Source organism: Microcaecilia unicolor, chromosome 11 (assembly GCF_901765095.1).
Source record: "Microcaecilia unicolor chromosome 11, aMicUni1.1, whole genome shotgun sequence".
NCBI lineage: Eukaryota > Metazoa > Chordata > Amphibia > Gymnophiona > Siphonopidae > Microcaecilia > Microcaecilia unicolor.
Window position 1 is genome coordinate 31,790,797 of NC_044041.1, and position 18,613 is coordinate 31,809,409.

The 18,613-nt window shown below is 39.6% G+C and overlaps 1 protein-coding gene across 1 annotated transcript in view; it reads left to right on the plus strand.

Annotated features, from left to right (window-relative positions):
* HECTD4 (HECT domain E3 ubiquitin protein ligase 4) overlaps nt 1-18,613 on the plus strand; it is a 467,625-nt gene that overhangs the window by 261,692 nt on the left and 187,320 nt on the right. Inside the window, 6 exon segments of the mRNA XM_030218637.1 lie at nt 2,246-2,435; nt 7,266-7,347; nt 8,768-8,970; nt 9,343-9,478; nt 13,018-13,200; nt 13,797-13,961. Coding sequence (XP_030074497.1) covers nt 2,246-2,435; nt 7,266-7,347; nt 8,768-8,970; nt 9,343-9,478; nt 13,018-13,200; nt 13,797-13,961 — 959 coding nt within the window.

Here is an 18,613-nt window from a genome sequence, read left to right on the forward strand (position 1 = left end):
AGCTGTGTCTCTCTGTCTGTGACACACACACACAATCAATCGACATTCTGTCTTTCTCTCTCCCACACACTAAGTCGACCTCCACACACACACACTCTGTCACAATCTATCTCTCACTCACACACACACACACACACACAGTCTCTCTCTCTCTCTCTCTCACACACACACACACAGTCTCTCTCTCTCTCTCTCACACACACACACACACACAGTCTCTCTCTCTCTCTCTCACACAGTCTCACACACACACACACTCGCGCACACACACACACACACAGTCTCTCTCTCTCACACACAGTCACTGTCAAACACACTCTGTCAAACATACACACTCAAAGGAAAACCTTGCTAGCGCCTGTTTCATTTCTTACAGAAACGGGCCTTTTTTTTTTTTTTTTTAACTAATAATAAGATAATAGGTCCATCAGAGGCACTTGCAAGATCTTATAACATTCCCCCATATAGCTGTCCACCCTGGGAGTTGAGTGAGGTTTCTATGTTTTGATTACAGTCTGAATTTCTTTAGCCTGTAAGAGCTTGTTCAGAATCTCGTAATGCCTCTGGGGATAGTGTAGGGATGGTGGCCCTATCTAAAAAAAAGAGTGAACCCTCTCTGAAGACACTGGAGCAGAACCTGAATAAAAGGCTTGGAAATGTTTAGCGATGTGATCTTACTGATTTCATCATGTAGAGAGGGGCTAGCCTGAGACCTGCCCCAGGTTTTCACCACACATGCTAACATACCGCCCACCTTACTACCATATTTATGGAATTTGAATTTGCGGTATAATAAACTATGGGGAAGTCTTGACATGAATAGGGGCATTGAGCACTGTTTCCGGAGAAAAGCTAGAGCTTCAAAGTCTGTGATTTCACTGTGGAGGTTGAAACTCAAGCGGTGGACCCTCAGAGCAGAAACAACCCATGTCTGCTCCTGTTCACTGCATCAGGTGACCTCCACAAGATCATATTATAATAATTCAATATCCATATATGTTAAAAACATTAGTTAATCCTTATGCTTGCTGGTGGTGAGCATCTGGCTACTTTCAGCCCTCTCACCTAGGTTGCAGACCTACAGGTACCCACTAGGGCATTTCCCATTCAAAATCCAATGGCTGACAGTACTGCAGGAATCACCTAACCTGCTTACTTCCAAAAGGAAATCCTAATGCATGCTTCTGCCAGCCTAGCCCTGCTTCTGCCTTTCCTCCATGGAGGAGAGAGGATAATTTTCCAGAGGCCTTTCTATACAGGTAAACACCCTTTTTATCCATGGAGAATCTGTTTGAAAGTTACCCCCAATTTTATAAAATAACTTGGAAATATTGGGGTGAAATGAAAAATTTGACATATTTCTTCAGAACTTAACGTTTATTTCCCACCTTTGCTTTCCTCTCTTTGCTTTGGATTTTAGATTTAATTGCTTGATTTTATAAACCAGAGCTCAAGACATTCAGGTACAGTAGGTAGGACCCAACCCAGAGGGCTTACAATTGAAGAGTGTACCTGAGACATTGGTAACAAGAAACAGTGGAAGATATAGGATTTGAGCCTCTGAACTTTTGGTTATTGCTCCTTTCCTCCTTTCAGTTTGGTGTATAAGAGTGAGAAAACTGGCAAAAGTGAAATGTATAGGAGAATAGAGATTCAGACTTTGAGTCTTAGTGTTGAACTGCATGGGTGGCAAGTAGTTCAATAGGACATTGTTATTGTACAGCTGATGGTGCAGGCTTGGTAGCTGGGTTTGAGATACAAATTGACCCAGATATATATGTGCAGGAGTAGTCCAGAACAGCAAGAATCAAATCTGAAGTTGTGTGCATGCATGGTTAGAAATTAAAAAAAAACAAAAGCAAAATATCCTCTGTTCTTTCAAAAATAGCAAGAGGTTGTAGTAGCATAATAGGTTTATTTTATTATTATTTTTTAAAATAACATTAGTGTATTTAGGGACAGGCTGGTTTTGAGCTATGGATTCTTGATGGCTTCTACCATGAATTTCCTCTCCCATGCCAGAGATCAAAATATTCTGTAGTGTGGAGATTGTTTTTAGTACCACATAGTTGACTTTTGGAAGCAAGCTGTTTTAAACCTCTATTTTCTTGTGATTATGGTTTTCCATTTTGCTTTTAGAGAATTATACTAAGTTGGAAGATAATATTGTTCAACTAATAATGCGAAATAAAAGATTAATTGCATAAGGTTTTTTCCAATTATTATGTTTCCTCTTCTCTAAAAGGTTGTCAAACAGTTCTTTCTCCAACTGCCTCTGAGCCAGATACCATACTGAGCAAAGCCAGCCCAAAAAGTTCCATAAAAGGAGACAAAGATCTGGGGGAAGAAAGTGAAGCAGTGGATGGTAAACTTTCTATATTTATTCATAAGAGAGAAGATCAGTCATCCCATGAAGTGCTTCAGCCATTATTGAGGTAAATTTTATTTGTTTAGCATATTCTGTTAATACCAAGTAGCAATTTTTCCTTTGTGGATGATGATGATGACAGCAGAAAAAGACCTGCACGGTCCATCCAGTCTGCCCAAGAAGATAACTCATATTTGCTGCTTTTTGTGTATACCCTACTTTGATTTGTACCTGTGCTCTTCAGGACACAGACCGTATAAGTCTGCCCAGCACTATCCTCACCTCCCAACCACCAGCCCTGCCTCCCAACCACCGGCTCTGGCACAGACCGTACAAGTCTGTCCAGCACTATCCCTGCCTCCCAACCACCAGTCCCGCTTCCCACCACCGGCTCTGGCACAGACCGTATAAGTCTGCCCAGCACTATCCCCGCCTCCCAACCACCAGCCCCGCCTCCCGATCTTGACTAAGCTCCTGAGGATCCATTCCTTTGGCACAGGATTCCTTTATGCTTATCCCACGCATGTTTGAATTCTGTTACCGTTTTCATTTCCACCACCTCCCGCGGGAGGGCATTCCAAGCATCCACTACTCTCTCCATGAAAAAATACTTCCTGACATTTTTCTTGAGTCTGTCCTCCTTCAATCTCATTTCATGTCCTCTCGTTCTACCAACTTCCCATCTCCGGAAAAGGTTCGTTTGCGGATTAATACCTTTCAAATATTTGAACGTCTGTATCATATAAAAATAGTATTATAAAACAATAAAAACATAAATCAACTATAAATGAAACTAAAACACAGGGGCAAAGATTAAATAGTAAAGCAGAAATAATAACTGACCCTATTAAGCATCATAAGGCTCCCTGTTCACAGTTCTAGAGGAAAATTATTTCAAAGTTTAGAGCCCACCAAGCATACTGATTTGTGAAAGAAAAGGCATAACAGAAACTAGGTAAAAGAATGGAGAGAATGCTCAGATATATACATTTTTTGGATCTTGTAAGTATTATGAAGTCTCTCCATGAAAAACCCAAAACATATATCATAAGAATCTAGAAATTGCCATACTGTTGTTGAATTACTGAAGCAAATTGGGGGGGGGGGGGGGAGATCAAAGGTATGGGTAAGTTGAAGAGATGTTTTATGCTTTCTACTGGAACTTGAAACAAGAGTTTGTTCAATAAGTAATGTTTGTTTTTAGAAAAGTTTGGAAAAAAAATAAAAAAGATTAACATTCTGGATCAGACCAATTAGCCCAAGATCCTGTTTCCAACAGTGACCAAGCCAGCTCACAGGCACTTTGCAAAATCCCAAGAAGTAGCAAGATTCCTTGTTACTGACCCCTAGGGATAAGCAGTGGCTCCTTTAAACCTTCCTTCATAAATTATTGGCTTAGGGGAGCCATTTCTCTGGAACTTGTTGCCAGAGAATGCAGTAACATTGTGTTGCTGGGTTTAGATTCCTGTTATTGCTTAAGGAGTTTACCTCCAAGAATTCAAACCCTGTTACTGTATCCTCTGATAAGAAGAACTAGAATTTAACTATGTATTGAATGAAAAAATATTTTCTCCAAAAAGAATCATACTACAATAGTCCAATTTTGTCAGTTACTATTTTCTTACTGGTAAGTTGTTGTTAACCAGTAAACCCCTGATTTTGCTTAAACTTATGTGCAATGCTGTATAGATACTGTGCCTGCTCCATGGAGCTTGCAATATAGTCCAGATACATAGACAAGACAAATAAGAGACTTCAGGAAAAGTATGTTACAGTAAATATGGATAAAATCAACTTTGCTGTGATCAGGGAGAACCTGGATTTAAGATTTAAATGTAACCTTAAAAAGGTGCTTTTTTTGGTGATATTTAAATATGGCCAGAAAGAGGAAATGATACACCAACTGAGTCTGTTCTAGGCATGTAGGCATGTGATCAGTATGTGAAAGTGGATAGGAAATCTAGTACAGTGATTTGAGATTAGGAATTCAATGGTCATAACACCTTTTCTTATGCTAGTGCAAGCACTCAGACTGGGTATTACAGTATTATAGTAGATATGAACTTAAACATAATGTTATCAACAATTTTAGAGATATAGTTAGTTGCACCTAGATATTATTCTTAACTTTATGGTTTGTTTTCTTTCTGTGTTCATGATGCTTGTATATTTTGTAAATCTTTTTTTATATATGTTTCTTTTGTATCTCGTCCTGGATAAGGGCAGGTTATAAGTAAGTAATCTAAACGTTGGAAGAAGATATGTTGGGCAGCTAAATTTGAATAGTCTATAGTGATGGATGGATCAGCAAGAAGCTTTGGAAGAACAGGTTACAGTAGTCTTAGTGGGATGTGTTATAATGCTTTCAATTTTTTTTCCAATATGGGATTAGTTTGATTCTGGTATAAATAAAGTCGCTCCTCCAAGCTGAAGAAATTCTCAGTTCCACTCAGTTACACACTTTGACTTATTTTATTTGATTAAGGAGGAAAAAAAAGACCTCAAATGTCAAGACTGTAGCATCTGTAAATGTATCTTATACCTACATATGTCGGACTGGGTTTTTCTCATTTTTGTGCACCAATTCATTCACATCTATATTAGTGTCAAAAATTCATAAATATAATAGCACTTAGCTTCAACTGTGTTGAAATGGCACGTTTTAGCAGGATTTTGCTTGCAAAAAGAGAGTGTAGAGTAAATATGCCCAGGATTGAGGAGACTAGATAGATGATACTGTTTTCCAGGAATATAAAAGGGGACAGAGGCCATTTTATTTGGTGGAAAAGATAAATTTAACATGACCAAAACAGAACTACTTATGGTGGTGATGTGACATCAGAGAGTGATGTCGTACAGGCAGACTGAGGTTTAAGATTGGATTCTTGCTGAAGTTTCTGATGCAGAAAGGTGCTGTCAGCATAAAGATAACTGAAAGCTGTGAGAGGAGTTGAGAGCACTAGAGGAATGATAAGAACCAAGTACAGAGCCACAAAGCAATACCAACTGATAATGGTATAGCTGTGGAGGAGGATCTCCCAGATAATTCTCCTCTTACCTCTCCCATTACACTTTTGGTATATCAGTCCTGAAAACCAAGAGAAGACAGTGTGTCAAGGAGTAGATGGTGATTCAGTGATGTTAAAGTAGCAGATAGACCAAGAAAGATGAAGATTGACTAAAAACCCCTGACCTTGGTCATGAATGCATCACTGGAAACTTTTTGCAAGGACTGTCTCCATGGAGTATAAAGAGTGGAAGAAAGATTAGAATGGCTTGAGGTGAAAGAAAGAGAAGGAAATGGAGGCAAAAAGCACATTTGAGTAGTTTTAATATGAAACGGAAGAAGGAGATAATTGGAGAAGATGGAATGAAATGAAGTGGGGGGTTTTTAAGGTGTAAGGTAATCACAGCATATTAGAAGACAGTGGGAACAACTGCAGTGTAAAGTGATGACATCACAGAGGGGATGATTACAGGGAATCATAACAGAGACGCTGGGTGAGAATGGAGTTGGAGGAACAAGTCATGAGATGGAGGAGGAAGGAAATGAGCCGTTTTATCATTTATTTCAGAAAAGGAAGAAAGGCTGGTAGGGGCTAAAGACAAGTGAGAGAAATGAAATGGGAGACAGTGGAGGAGACCTCGTGGAGAACTCAAGGTTAATTTTATGAACTATGTCATAGAAACAGTCAGCCTTTTGGAGAGACTGAAGGAGGAGGGAAGAGGCAGAGATAATAGATGAACATAGTATGTTTGCTTAGTGGGTGTCTTTGCAAGATAAAAGGAAATAGAGCATGAGTTTGAAATATAGTAAGTCCACATGGGAGTGAGATTGTTACCAGACACACTACGGAGTGAATATATGAATGAAGAAAATGAACTCTAAAGATCATCCAAGGTTAGTATTTAGCACACATTACAGGATAAAGGGCTGAAGCACAAGTGTCTTAATGCAGTAACCAGAAGTTGCCTTGTCAAAATACTGACAGTAGTCTGAAAGAAAGCCATGGTCAATTTAGATATTCCTGAATGTGTCGGGGATAGCTGAATAAGATTGTGCAGGAGCGTGTTTAAGTGTGAAAATATATCAGTTGATAGATAAAGGGAGTAGAGAATCCTGAGCTAGAGCAGCTGGAAGAAAGATTAGCTTAGGAAGTGCAAAGCATAGTTGGAATTTAAGTGCGAAAGCTGAGGCAAGGAGGTCTTCAGTGTGGAAGCTGAAGTCCCCAAAATAGAGGAATGTGGGAGAAGAAAAAATGAAAACCAGGAACTGAGGGGTCCTTTTACTAAGGTGCGCTGAAAAATGGCCTGAGGTAGTGTAGACGTTTGTTTTGTGCGTGCACGTAATTATTTTTTAGCGCACCTACAGAAAATGCCCTTTTTAACATTTTTGCCGAAAATGGACATGCGGCAAAATGAAAATTGCTGCGCGTTCATTTTGGGTCTCAGACCTTAGCGCAAGCCATTGACCAAGTGGTAAGGTCTCACGCGGTAACCGGGTGGTAATGGTCTACGCACATAGCTGTTGAGTGTCAGAAAATAAAAAATATTTTTCAGACGTGCGTAGTGGACGCGTGCCAAAATTGAAATTACCACAAGGGCCATGTGGTAATCGGGCGGTAACTCTAGTTGGGCGCGTGTAAGTGCCTTTGCGGCTTAGTAAAAGGGCCCCTGAGGTAGTTGAGCAAGAAGAAAGAAAATAGTCAAATACTTGACCCACAAACCTATCCTGAATAATTTATCCACGCACTGTATGTCGTAATGTTTAACAGCAGTGGTGTGTGATTTTAGATTTTTCTTCAGATCCTTGGGTGTTAGTCTTCATATACAATGAATAAGCATTGTGCCCTTCATTTTGCAATCAAACTTATTTACTTTTTCTCTGCATTTGCAGCAGTTCAGAAGGCCGGCCATTCCGTCTTGGCACAGGAGCAAATATGGAAAAAGTTGTAAAGATGGATCGGGACATGACCAAAGTAATTAACTTTTTGGGGGGCTATCGTGTGGCTTAATACAGTAAAAATAAATGAAATGAGTTTTGTAATTAAATGTGTTATCTACATATTTAAGCAACAGCATTTAAGATAAACTGCTATTCTCACAGATGGGACTGGCATTAGGAGAGTGCAAACAAGGGGGGCCCTACAGCCTGCCAGTGTGCTAAAGCAAACTTCTCCCAAATTTCTGCCCTGGTCCCTGTCATGTACAACATTGACCCTGCTTACAGAAGCCTTAAGAAAATTAGGGGAATTGGAAACAAACTTGCGAACTAATGAAATTGAATTCATCAGTAATAAACATGTAAAGGCCAGATCAAGAGCTTGCATTTGGGAGCATGTTTGGATGCATGCCTATAAAGATAAAGGTATGCATTGGTTAATGTGGTTAGCAAATTTAGTTGTTTTTTTTTCTAGTATTCAGTATCTCTGGATTGAAATAGAAGGTTTCAGTTGCACTAGTAAAGAAGGTATGTTTGAAAGAAAGCTAATTAAGTTAGGTAATACTGGATAAAAATTTAATTTTATGGGATGACTGGAGGGAGATGGTTATTAGAGGAACCATGAGTATTATTGTGTACTCTGCAAATTCATCTAAATCAGTTCTACAGCGTCACAATATTAGCATGTGTTTTTTGATGGCCTGAACTTGAAACTGTAAGCAGTGGCGTAGCCATTCAAGGAATGTGCATTGCGTATTCACCCCCTATTAGTCCCTCCCGCCATATCTCTCCCTTCCTAGAGATCCCAGTCACATATATTTGACTGCCCTCACATGCCGAGCACACCTCTTCACATGCAGCTTTCTTTCTCTGGCGCCCCGCCCCCTGACACAACTTCACTTCCTCGACTGTGTTTCTCCCTGCTGGAAATAAATAGGAAATTGCATCAGAATGGGATGGGATGCTGGAGATGGGAAGCTGCGGGACCTGTCGCGGGCGACCTCAAAGTCAAGTTGGAAGGTGTTGTATTTCCCCCTTTTCCCTCCCTCCCTGCACCCACATTCCATCCTTCTTTTTTTTTACAGCCCCCTCCCTCCACCCACCCGCCCACATGACTACATCCATCCACTCCCAGGAAGAAAAGGGGGAGATGAGATGGGAGGGAAATACTGCATGAGACATACCTCCTGAAAATTCCTGGCTATACCACTGACTGTAAGGTCCCAAACACCTGGGCACTGAGGCAAATCAACAACTCTTTGGAGTTCAGTGTGCTCTGTGATCGTTGTCTTTTTTTTTTTTTTTTTAGATTTCTCTTTATTACATCCCATTTATACAGTTACAATTTAAAGGGTAAGGAGAGGTCTCTTACTGCATAAAAGAACTCTAAGGAGTTGTATCTTTGTTTTGAAAACAGCTAATTTAAATGTAGATGTTTAAGAATGTGTGTTTTGCAGGGTGGCTGTTGTGAAGTTATCACAGAAGAGGCTGCAGCAGCTCTTCGGAAAGCTACCAAATGGGCCCAATCTGGCTTAATTGTTAGTGTTGGGCCGCCAGTAGAAACCGTTATTCAAGAAGCAGCGAGTGGGGTGTCACCAGGAGACAAAAAGAAGACTGCTCAAACCTCAATTTGCAGGGAAAGGAATTCTGAGCTTGCCAGGTAATAACCACTAGCAGTGTTTGCATCCCATTCACACTAAAATAATTTCAAATGTTTATAAGAATTTCTTTATTAGGCTGTCAATTCAAGAGAATGAGGCAGGCGTTTTTTTTGTTTTTACTTATGTGTATCAGATTTTAAGTTACTAAATAGAATCTTAAAATATGTAATCTTTCACCATGGCTGCATCAGGTTATCATGTAGTCTTCACTGTTGTGTATGAGATCTTCCTTCTTGTTTATATTAAAGGGGAAGTTTGATTATTTACAAATCGGGGTCAATTGCTTTATTTTTTCTGTGCAAAAAGTGCTTGAGGCTGCTTCTGTTTTGAATCCATACCCTGAACCTCGTGTCTTTCTGTGACATATGCAGGACAGATCCTGTCCGCCCATTTATTAGTGGACACGTGGCAAACAGCATGGCAGCAGAAGTGATTGCTTTACTTCATAGCTTGCTGATGGCACCAGAGTCAAACACAGCCCAGATATGGACAGCCACTGCTGAGAAAGTAAGTAAACCTGTGTATTTATTTATTTTATTTTTTACTTGTAGATCATTACTTAAGCAATAAAGTAATCACTTAGGGGCTGATATATGGCAGCTTGACAGGCAGGAGCAACTGGGGACTGCACCTGCCTTCTATATCCTAGACCCCAGAGATGTCTAAAGATAGGTCTGGTATTCACTGCATGATGTTACTCAATTTTCATAGTATGGAGGTGTTTTTGCATGCTTTGCATATCATCACTATATATCCCATGATAACTAATATTAACGTGCGCTATGGTAATACAATGCACATTTTTACCATGTAACATGCTTTAAGGGGCAAATAAAGTGCATTATGGTTACAATGCACCTTCGTAACCACCCCCCTAAATGCAGGTTTACATACATTGAAAACCTGAATAGCACTTCCAAAATAAGCACATCAAGAAAACACACTGATCTTTCATAAAAGGTTAAAGAGTTGCTTTTTCAGCAAGCTTTTAAATTGTAATGTTCCATTTTATTTTATTATGTATGTTGCTTATGATTATGATTGTGATGCTGTGAACTGCATACCATAGAAGTATAACGATTTTCAATATAAAAATGTATTAAATACAAATATAAAATTACAAAAGACTATAGCAAAAATTTGTCTTACGCAGCTTTGAAACATAATTGAAAAATGGAGGCAAATATCCTTTGGAAAGTTGGGTCTAGTGAGCTTTTATTGTCAACACCCCCTCCTCCCCTCCCCCAAACTAACAGTAGGTAGGGAAAGTAACAGTGAGGAGTATTTTCCAACTAAAATTTAGGTGTAGATGCCAGAGCCTAATTTACATGTACTTTGGGCAAATTCTGTAAATTCGCATGCAACATTTTGTAATGCCCCTGGTCAAGCTCTCTTTTCAGATGCGCACAATTGGGTTCTGTTCTTGGTCCCATCCTCTTTTCTATCTACACTTCTTCCCTTGGTTCATTAATCTCATCCCATGGCTTTTCCTACCATCTCTATGCTGATGACTCCCAAATCTACCTTTCTACCCCTGATATCTCACCTTGCATCCAAACCAAAGTTTCAGCGTGCTTGTCTGACATTGCTGCCTGGATGTCTCAACGCCACCTGAAATTAAATATGACCAAAACCGAGCTTCTCATTTTCCCCCCCAAACCCACCTCCCCGCTCCCCCCGTTTTCTATTTCTGTTGATGGCTCTCTCATTCTCCGTCTCCTCAGCTCGAAACCTTGGGGTCATCTTTGACTCTTCTCTCTCCTTCTCTGCTCATATCCAGCAGACCGCCAAGACCTGTCGTTTCTTTCTTTACAACATCCGTAAAATCCGCCCCTTTCTTTCCGAGCACTCTACCAAAACCCTCATCCACACCCTTGTCACCTCTCGTTTAGACTACTGCTTCTTGCTGGCCTCCCACTTAGTCACCTCTCCCCTCTCCAGTCGGTTCAAAACTCTGCTGCCCGTCTCATCTTCCGCCAGGGTCGCTTTACTCATGCTACCCCTCTCCTCAAGACCCTTCACTGGCTCCCTATCCGTTTTCGCATCCTGTTCAAACTTCTTCTACTAACCTATAAATGTATTCACTCTGCTGCTCCCCAGTATCTCTCCACACTCGTCCTTCCCTACACCCCTTCCCGTGCAGTCCGATCCATGGATAAATCCTTCTTATCTGTTCCTTTCTCCACTACTGCCAACTCCAGACTTCGCGCCTTCTGTCTCGCTGCACCCTACGCCTGGAATAAACTTCCTGAGCCCCTACGTCTTGCCCCATCCTTGGCCACCTTTAAATCTAGACTGAAAGCCCACCTCTTTAACATTGCCTTTGACTCGTAACCACTCGCCTCCACCTACCCTCCTCTCCTCCTTCCTGTACACATTAATTGATTTGATTTGCTTATTTTTTTATTTTTTGTCTATTAGATTGTAAGCTCTTTGAGCAGGGACTGTCTTTCTTCTATGTTTGTGCAGCGCTGCGTATGCCTTGTAGCGCTATAGAAATGCTAAATATTAGTAGTAGTAAGTTAAGCACCGTGCTTTATAGAATAGTGTGCAGTGAGATGCCCACGCAAATTTTTAAGACTGCCAATTGACATCAATAATTGATTATTAGCACCCAATTATTGATGTTTCTGAGCTATTTATTTTGCATGCATATTGCTGATGCGTGCACAAATTTATTTTTGGTAATTGAAGATATTTTTTGTTCTATATTGCTATGTATGTTTTTATGGAAAGTGCCTAGTTTATAGGTGGGTTAGAAGTGTTTAAAATAAATAGGCTTAGAAATGTGGGTGCAATATATAGAATCTGAGGAATAGTGTATTTTAAGCTCTTTCTGAAAATGGCCACACTGATTTTACACAGACGTTTTTTTTTAATAATTTTGTTTATTAAAAAAGAAAATCTCAGAAAACCAACCAAGTAAATTTGTGCATAAAACTTACAATCAACATGCACAGCAATGAGCAAGACAGAAAATTCACCTTTTTGTTATAATGTCCACCTACCCTCCATCATTATGATTTTACACAAACTTAAGTGGGAGGAGGAACTTGGAATACACTATAAAGAACAGGATTGGCTTAAAATGGAATCGACCCTGTGTAAGGTGTTGAAGGCTGCCAATTTGCAGAAACATAGTGTTAAAAGTTTTTTTTATCATCAGTATTTGGTTCCAGTATGGCTTAATTGTCATTTTCCCATAGGCCCTCCAACCTGTTGGAGGAACTGCAGTGAAAGGGAAACCATAGCCCAGTGGGCCTGTCACAAGGTGTGATATTTCTGAAATGTTTTCACTGTAAGATCCATAATTGGGTAGGCTTAAAGATCCCTTGGGATTCTTGAATTTTTCTATTGAACAGACCTATTTCCAGTATCTCAAAATCCCAGTCTATATTCTTGCAGAATTGTTTCACTGCAGCTAGGTTGATGATAGCTACCTGTTGGAAGCAGGTGGAGTGCCCACCCCTTCAGGTGTGATTGAGCAAGCTCCAGTATATTTGTATTATGGTGCACTTGTCTGCTGAACACAATAAGTCTCTAAGTAGGAAAATTACTGGGGCCTTTTTAACATAAATGTTTGTTATTAATGCTCCATTTGATATTGCTACATTTTATAAGCTGCCTACTTGTCTTTATGCATTTGAGGGTTACTTGATTTCTCCCCTCTTTTTTCTTATTTTGGGATATTTGCGGGGAGACTGGTTGGGTAATGTTTGTTTGGGGGATGGGAGATGATATGAAAAACTGGATAAAACAGAGGTTTACTTGTGGGACTGTTCTTAATTGGTGGTTCTGTCCCAGGCTTGTTCATGTGATTTCTTTGTTTTACGAACCAATCTATGTTATTGTGTTTGAAAAGTTTTTAATAAAAGTTCTCTACAAATGAAAGAAAAAGTAGATGGGTTACACTGTGTCCTACTTGCTGCTGTTGTAAGGTTTGTGTGGTATAAGTTATTTCTCAGTACTGTAGTACGTATATATATCTTTAAGTAAAATTCATTTGTAATCCCCTTCTCATCCCTTTGGGGTTTTTCTGGATTTAGGTTCTGTCTCGGGCATTGATGTACATCCCACAGCTAGGAAAGTATGCAGAGAGCATTCTTGAAAATGGGAACAGCAGTGGCAGAAAACTTGCTAAGTTACAAGGAATTGCACGGCAGGCCGTTGCTGCTTTGTGTGCTCTTGGTGGATTCAAAGAGACAATTAAAATAGGCTCAGAAGTTCAGGTAATGCTTGGTTTTAACTTTCTTTTTGTTTTATTGAAATCTTTTTTTTGATAACCAGAAACAGTCTGCCAAGGAAGTTTTTAGTGCAGAAATTGGAAGTTGTCATAACAGACTTTGGAACTGATATGGGAGGGCAGTGACAGGAAAAGGGTTAAAAGTTCAGTTAATAGACATGGATGATGGGAAGCTGGTATTGAGTGTGGGAATGTATATGTTTCTCCAACCAAAGTAGAAAAATTGCTACTGGGCAAACTGGATGGGCCATTTCTTTTGTGCTGTCATTTATTATGTGTATAATAATTCAAGGCAGCAGCAGATGCTTTGTGAAGCCCAATATTACTGCCAATGAAACTAAGTTAGTGTTTTTAGCAGTGTAAGATAACTGAAATCATGCCCTATTGAAAAGTATTATGTTTCTTATATTCAAATAACTGCCATTGATCTATCGCATTGCTCTATTTTTTTGTCTGTTGCTTAAAAACATGATGCTCAATGGGCAGGTGAATTAGATTTTAATTTTTAAAAGTGCAATGTGTAAGAAATAATAATCTTTCTATCTGTTATTTATAACTAGGTTTAATTCATTTTCATTGCAGGTGTTGGGTAGAGGAATATCTGATAGTGATGGAGTGGTAGCATCTATTAATGAACAAGAAGGTATTGCAACAGTCAGATTTCCCTCAGTAGATTGTAGAAAGACCTCCAAGGCATCTGACACATTGACTGTTCCACTGTCTAGGTTGTGTGTTCGCAGATCTGAGGTAAGCTGATTTAAAATAACACCCACATAGTACTGATTTGAGTAGAAGATCCCGCAACAAAGGGATTTATTACCAGGTAGCTGCTTGGACAAATCTATAATGATGAATTCTTGTAGTTCACACCAGACCAGTCCAGGATCTGTTGGTTTGCATCCGTCTTCCAGCAGCATTTCTGGTGCATGAGACTATTCTGGATATACACTCAGTGGAGTGGGACTCCCCTGATATGGATTTAAAGTTGGCCAGAGCAAAGTCTAAGTTTTATTCTTTTGTTTCCTTCTGAGAAAGAAAGATTTCAACAGCCTAAAGCTGATACTGTGGTGACCAACTGTAATTAAGAAAACTACTATTTCTGTGGAAGGAGACATAACCTTAGGATTTGCAGTACCATAAAGTAGAAGCGACACTTAAACTCTCTGTTGAGATAGATGCCCTAGTTTGGGATTTTTGAGGCATGGTGTGCAGACAGGACACTGTCTCACTCTTTGGTGCCCTAAATTCTCTGCTTTTTGCAGGACTGTTTCAAAAAAATGATCTGGCCTTAGCTGTGTGAGGGTCCAGGTTGTGGCACTAGTATATTTCAGGGTTCGATTAGAGAACATGTCCTTAGCATATGTTCTTAGCTGCTGATGTGGATGTTGTCTGTTTCCTAAGGGTGCCTCACTCTAAAGAAGGTATTCCTGGTGACAATTTCTTCAGCCAGAAGAGTGTCTGAACTAGCAAGCTCTCTCCTGTAGAGACTCCTTTCTTCGTTTTTTCAGAGACTGAAGTCTTTATCCCTACCGTTCCTTTTTTCTGCCTCAGTTGGTTTCTACCTTTTATGTAAACCAGTCAGTCAACCTTGCGTCCTTTTTCAGAGAGGTGTGGAACTAGGTTTTCCTTTTTCAGTCTTCTGATAGTTTTGATGTGGTGCTTAGAAGTAACCAGTGATTTTTGGAAATCAGGCCGTTTTGTTTGGTCAGGACAAAAAAGGTGAGCCAGCTCTTAAGGCTACCCATTACTAGATGAAATTTCTTCTTTACATTACGTAGCTTTCCACTATTCCAGAACCTGTGGGATAGTTGTGTCCATGTAACCAGCAGGAGGAGATAGAGAACTGAAAACTGATCTGAGACATCTCTTTTGGCATCCAGTCCAGCTCCTCAGTATTTACGTAGACAAACAGTAAGGAGAAACTCAGAATAAAATAATTTCTTCATAATCCATCTGCTTATATTCTGGCAGGTAAGCAGCCTTCTTCTGTTCTAAAAGCTCATTCCATTACAGGAGTAGCAATTTCTTGGACAGAAATAAAAGCAATTTCGCCACTGGATATTCGTAGGGCAGAGACGTGGTCCTTATTGTATACTTTTTCTAAGCACTACAGATGGGATGTTTTGGCATGACAGGATGTGTCCTTTCAGTCTGTTTTCGGGCTTCAGTTGGGGCAGTGGCAGCTGTTTTTTTCCATTCATAGCTGTTCTTGTAGACATCCTGCATGTTACTACTACTACTATTTAGCATTTCTATAGCGCTACAAGGCGTATGCAGCGCTGCACAAACATAGAAGAAAGACAGTCCCTGCTCAAAGAGCTTACAATCTAATAGACAAAAAATAAAGTAATCAAATCAATTAATGTGTACAGGAAGGAGGAGAGGAGGGTAGGTGGAGGCGAGTGGTTACAAGTCAAAAGCAATGTTAAAAGATGTTGAAAATGTTGAAAGAGAAATTAGTTCTTACCTGTTAATTTTCTTTGCTTTAGTTCCACTTGGTCATTTCAGATACCCCACTTCTCCAGTCATACAGAAGTGGTTTCAGTCTAGTTATGGCTTGGTCTTCTACGCTGTGCTCAATTGTATATTTAGATATTAGAAGAAAGTCAGTTTTACAGTTTCTTTTGTTAACTGCTTGGTTATATGAAATACTGGACTGTGGGAGCTGCACATGGTTCTTATGAACACAGCACAATTCTGTGTTTTCTATCTTCACCTAATGATTGAGAGACATAACTTGCAAGTTCTGGAATGGTGTAGTGGAACTAAAAGAAAATAAGCAAGTGAGAATTAATTTCTCTCCTTTTTATCAAGTGCATTATAGATCTGAATTTTCCTTCCTATGTTTTTTGAATGTCAAAAGGGCTCTGAGTTTCCTATTTCTGACAAATTCTTTGTTGTTTTTGGTAAGGCTACTATTGCTCATTAGCTGCAAAACGTGATTTTGTCTGCTTATGTTAGGTAAGCAACCTCTTGTGTTGAAAGCTCACTTTGAGAGCGGTTTTGTCATCTTGGGTGGAGCTTAACTCAGTTTTGCCACTAAATATTTATAAAGCATGGTCCTCTCTACGTAATTTTGCCAAGCATTATTGTGTCAATGTGGCATCTAGAGAAGGAGTTAATTTGGGAGTCTAGTTCCTTCCTATGTTGAGGATAGCTTAGCTACATCACATAGGTCCTGGACTGGTCTGGTGCTGATGACATGGAAGGAGAAATTAGATCTTATCTGTTGTTTTTCTTTTATAGCATCAGACAGTCCAGATAACCCACCCCTGTCTTTCTAATGAATTCAACTTGTTTCTGGCAAGATCTTCTGTACTCAGTGTTCCTGGTTCTCTTGTTGAGCAAATATTTTTCATGTTAATTAGTCTTTTACACAAAAGAAGGAATCTGAATTTGAATTTTTTGTTCTATTCACTTTTTCATGTTTTGCTTGCTTAGATATCTAATACAGAAATGTTGGGGCTATACATATTACTATAAGGCACAGCACAATTTTGTACTCATATCTCCACCTGCTGGCAGATGGGCGCTAACCCACAGGTCCTGGACTGATCTTTAAAACTATCAGCTTCTGATTTATTATTGAGGTTACTTCATCTTGAGAATTTTAGTAGAAAGGCAGGTGAAAAGTAATCTCACAGAAGTGAAATACAGTCTTTAGATCCATGTCTCTAGTGAGCAGAAGTGCCTGCTAGGTATCGGATAATGGACTTTAAAACTATTTTACTTTGTTTCAAGATATAAAAGTACAAATATAAATAGAATAAGCAGTTCTACTGAAAGACTGCATAACTATCAGAGAATCTCAACTTTCCTACTTCAAAGAGATTTGGACCCTCAACACGCACTGGCTGTGAAATTAACACCCCCCTATTTATTGCTGCAACAGACAAACTGGCTTTTTCTTATACTGAATAGATAGAAAGTTCTGAAATCTCACTTTATTTTAATTCAAAAATCTGCTCTGGTCAAATAAATCAAAGATCTTCAAACACCCTAGTATTCTGGAGAAGAAGATTTAGATTTTATTTTAGATTTTGCTCACACCTTTTTCGGTAGTAGCTGAAGGTGAGTTACATTCAGGTACACTGGATATTTCTTTGTCCCAGGAAGGCTCACAATATAATTTTATACCCAAGGCAATGGAGGGTTAAGTGACTTACCCAAGATCACAAGGAGCAGTAGTGGGATTTGAACTGGCCACCTGTGGATTGCAAGACCGGTGCTCAAGGTAGAACAGCCTCAAGAAAAGCAATGTTTCTGACTTAAATAAGACTGTTTAAGTGCATTTAGAAAAGCATTAATAAAGTGAAGCAACACTCTTGAGATAAATAAAGATGTGTAAATGTATCTATCAAGATTTAAGTTTTTGGAGATTTAAAATGAGCATTGTGGAAGCTTTTCTCATAGCTGCATTCCAAGAAGTGCTTAAGATCAATTACTCACCTTTGTCTCACAAATGCCTGTCCTACTCAGCTCACCTCCCCTCTCCCCCTCCATTGCCTGCAGTAATTCCATGTTGGCAACTTGAAAAGGAGAACTGTCTGCTTTTGTAACCTTCCTTCAAAATCAAACAAAGGAAATTGACAAATCTATGAAAATGAGAGCTACACTGTGGCCTGTCTTCCGCTCTAAACTCTCCCTTCACAGCTGCACGACTGACTATGGAACAACTGCAGCCTGTAAGAGGAGCCTACCTAATAACAATAAGGCATAAGTTTTGTTGAGATTAAAACAAACACTGTGGTAGCATTTTCTCATAGCTGCATTCTAATGTTAAGGTCATTTACTTTCCTTTGTCTTACAAATACCTATCCTGTTCAGCTCACCTCCAGCCAGCAACTTGAAAAAGAGAACTGTCTGCTTTTGTAACCTTCCATAAAACAGCAAACTAAGGAAATTGTCAAATCCATGAACATGAAAGCTACACTGTGGCCTGTAGCCCTCTCTAAACTCTCCCTTCACAGCTGCATGACTGACTATTGAAGAAAGCTTGAAAGAGAAACCCTACCTAATAACAGGGAGGCAAATGCTCTTTTTTTCATGGCCTCTGTGTCCAGCTCCGATTGACTGCGGCGCCCCCTAGATACGATAGATCAGATTTCTGTTACAAGTTTTTTGTTGGCTGTTCTTTCTGTCTTTATAATATACCATTTGCACCATTGTGCATCAGGAAAAATAGTGGAATAAAGTCAAGTTTACTGAGTGACTTGGGTAGACCACGGGTGGCTCCAGCAATTAACACATAATGGGAATGGGGCTTGATATACCACCTTTCTGTGGTTTGTTTTGTAACTACATTCAAAGCGGTTTACATAGTATATACAGGTACTTATTCGTACCTGGGGCAATGGAGGGTTAAGTGACTTGCCCAGAGTCATTACCACCACTCTACC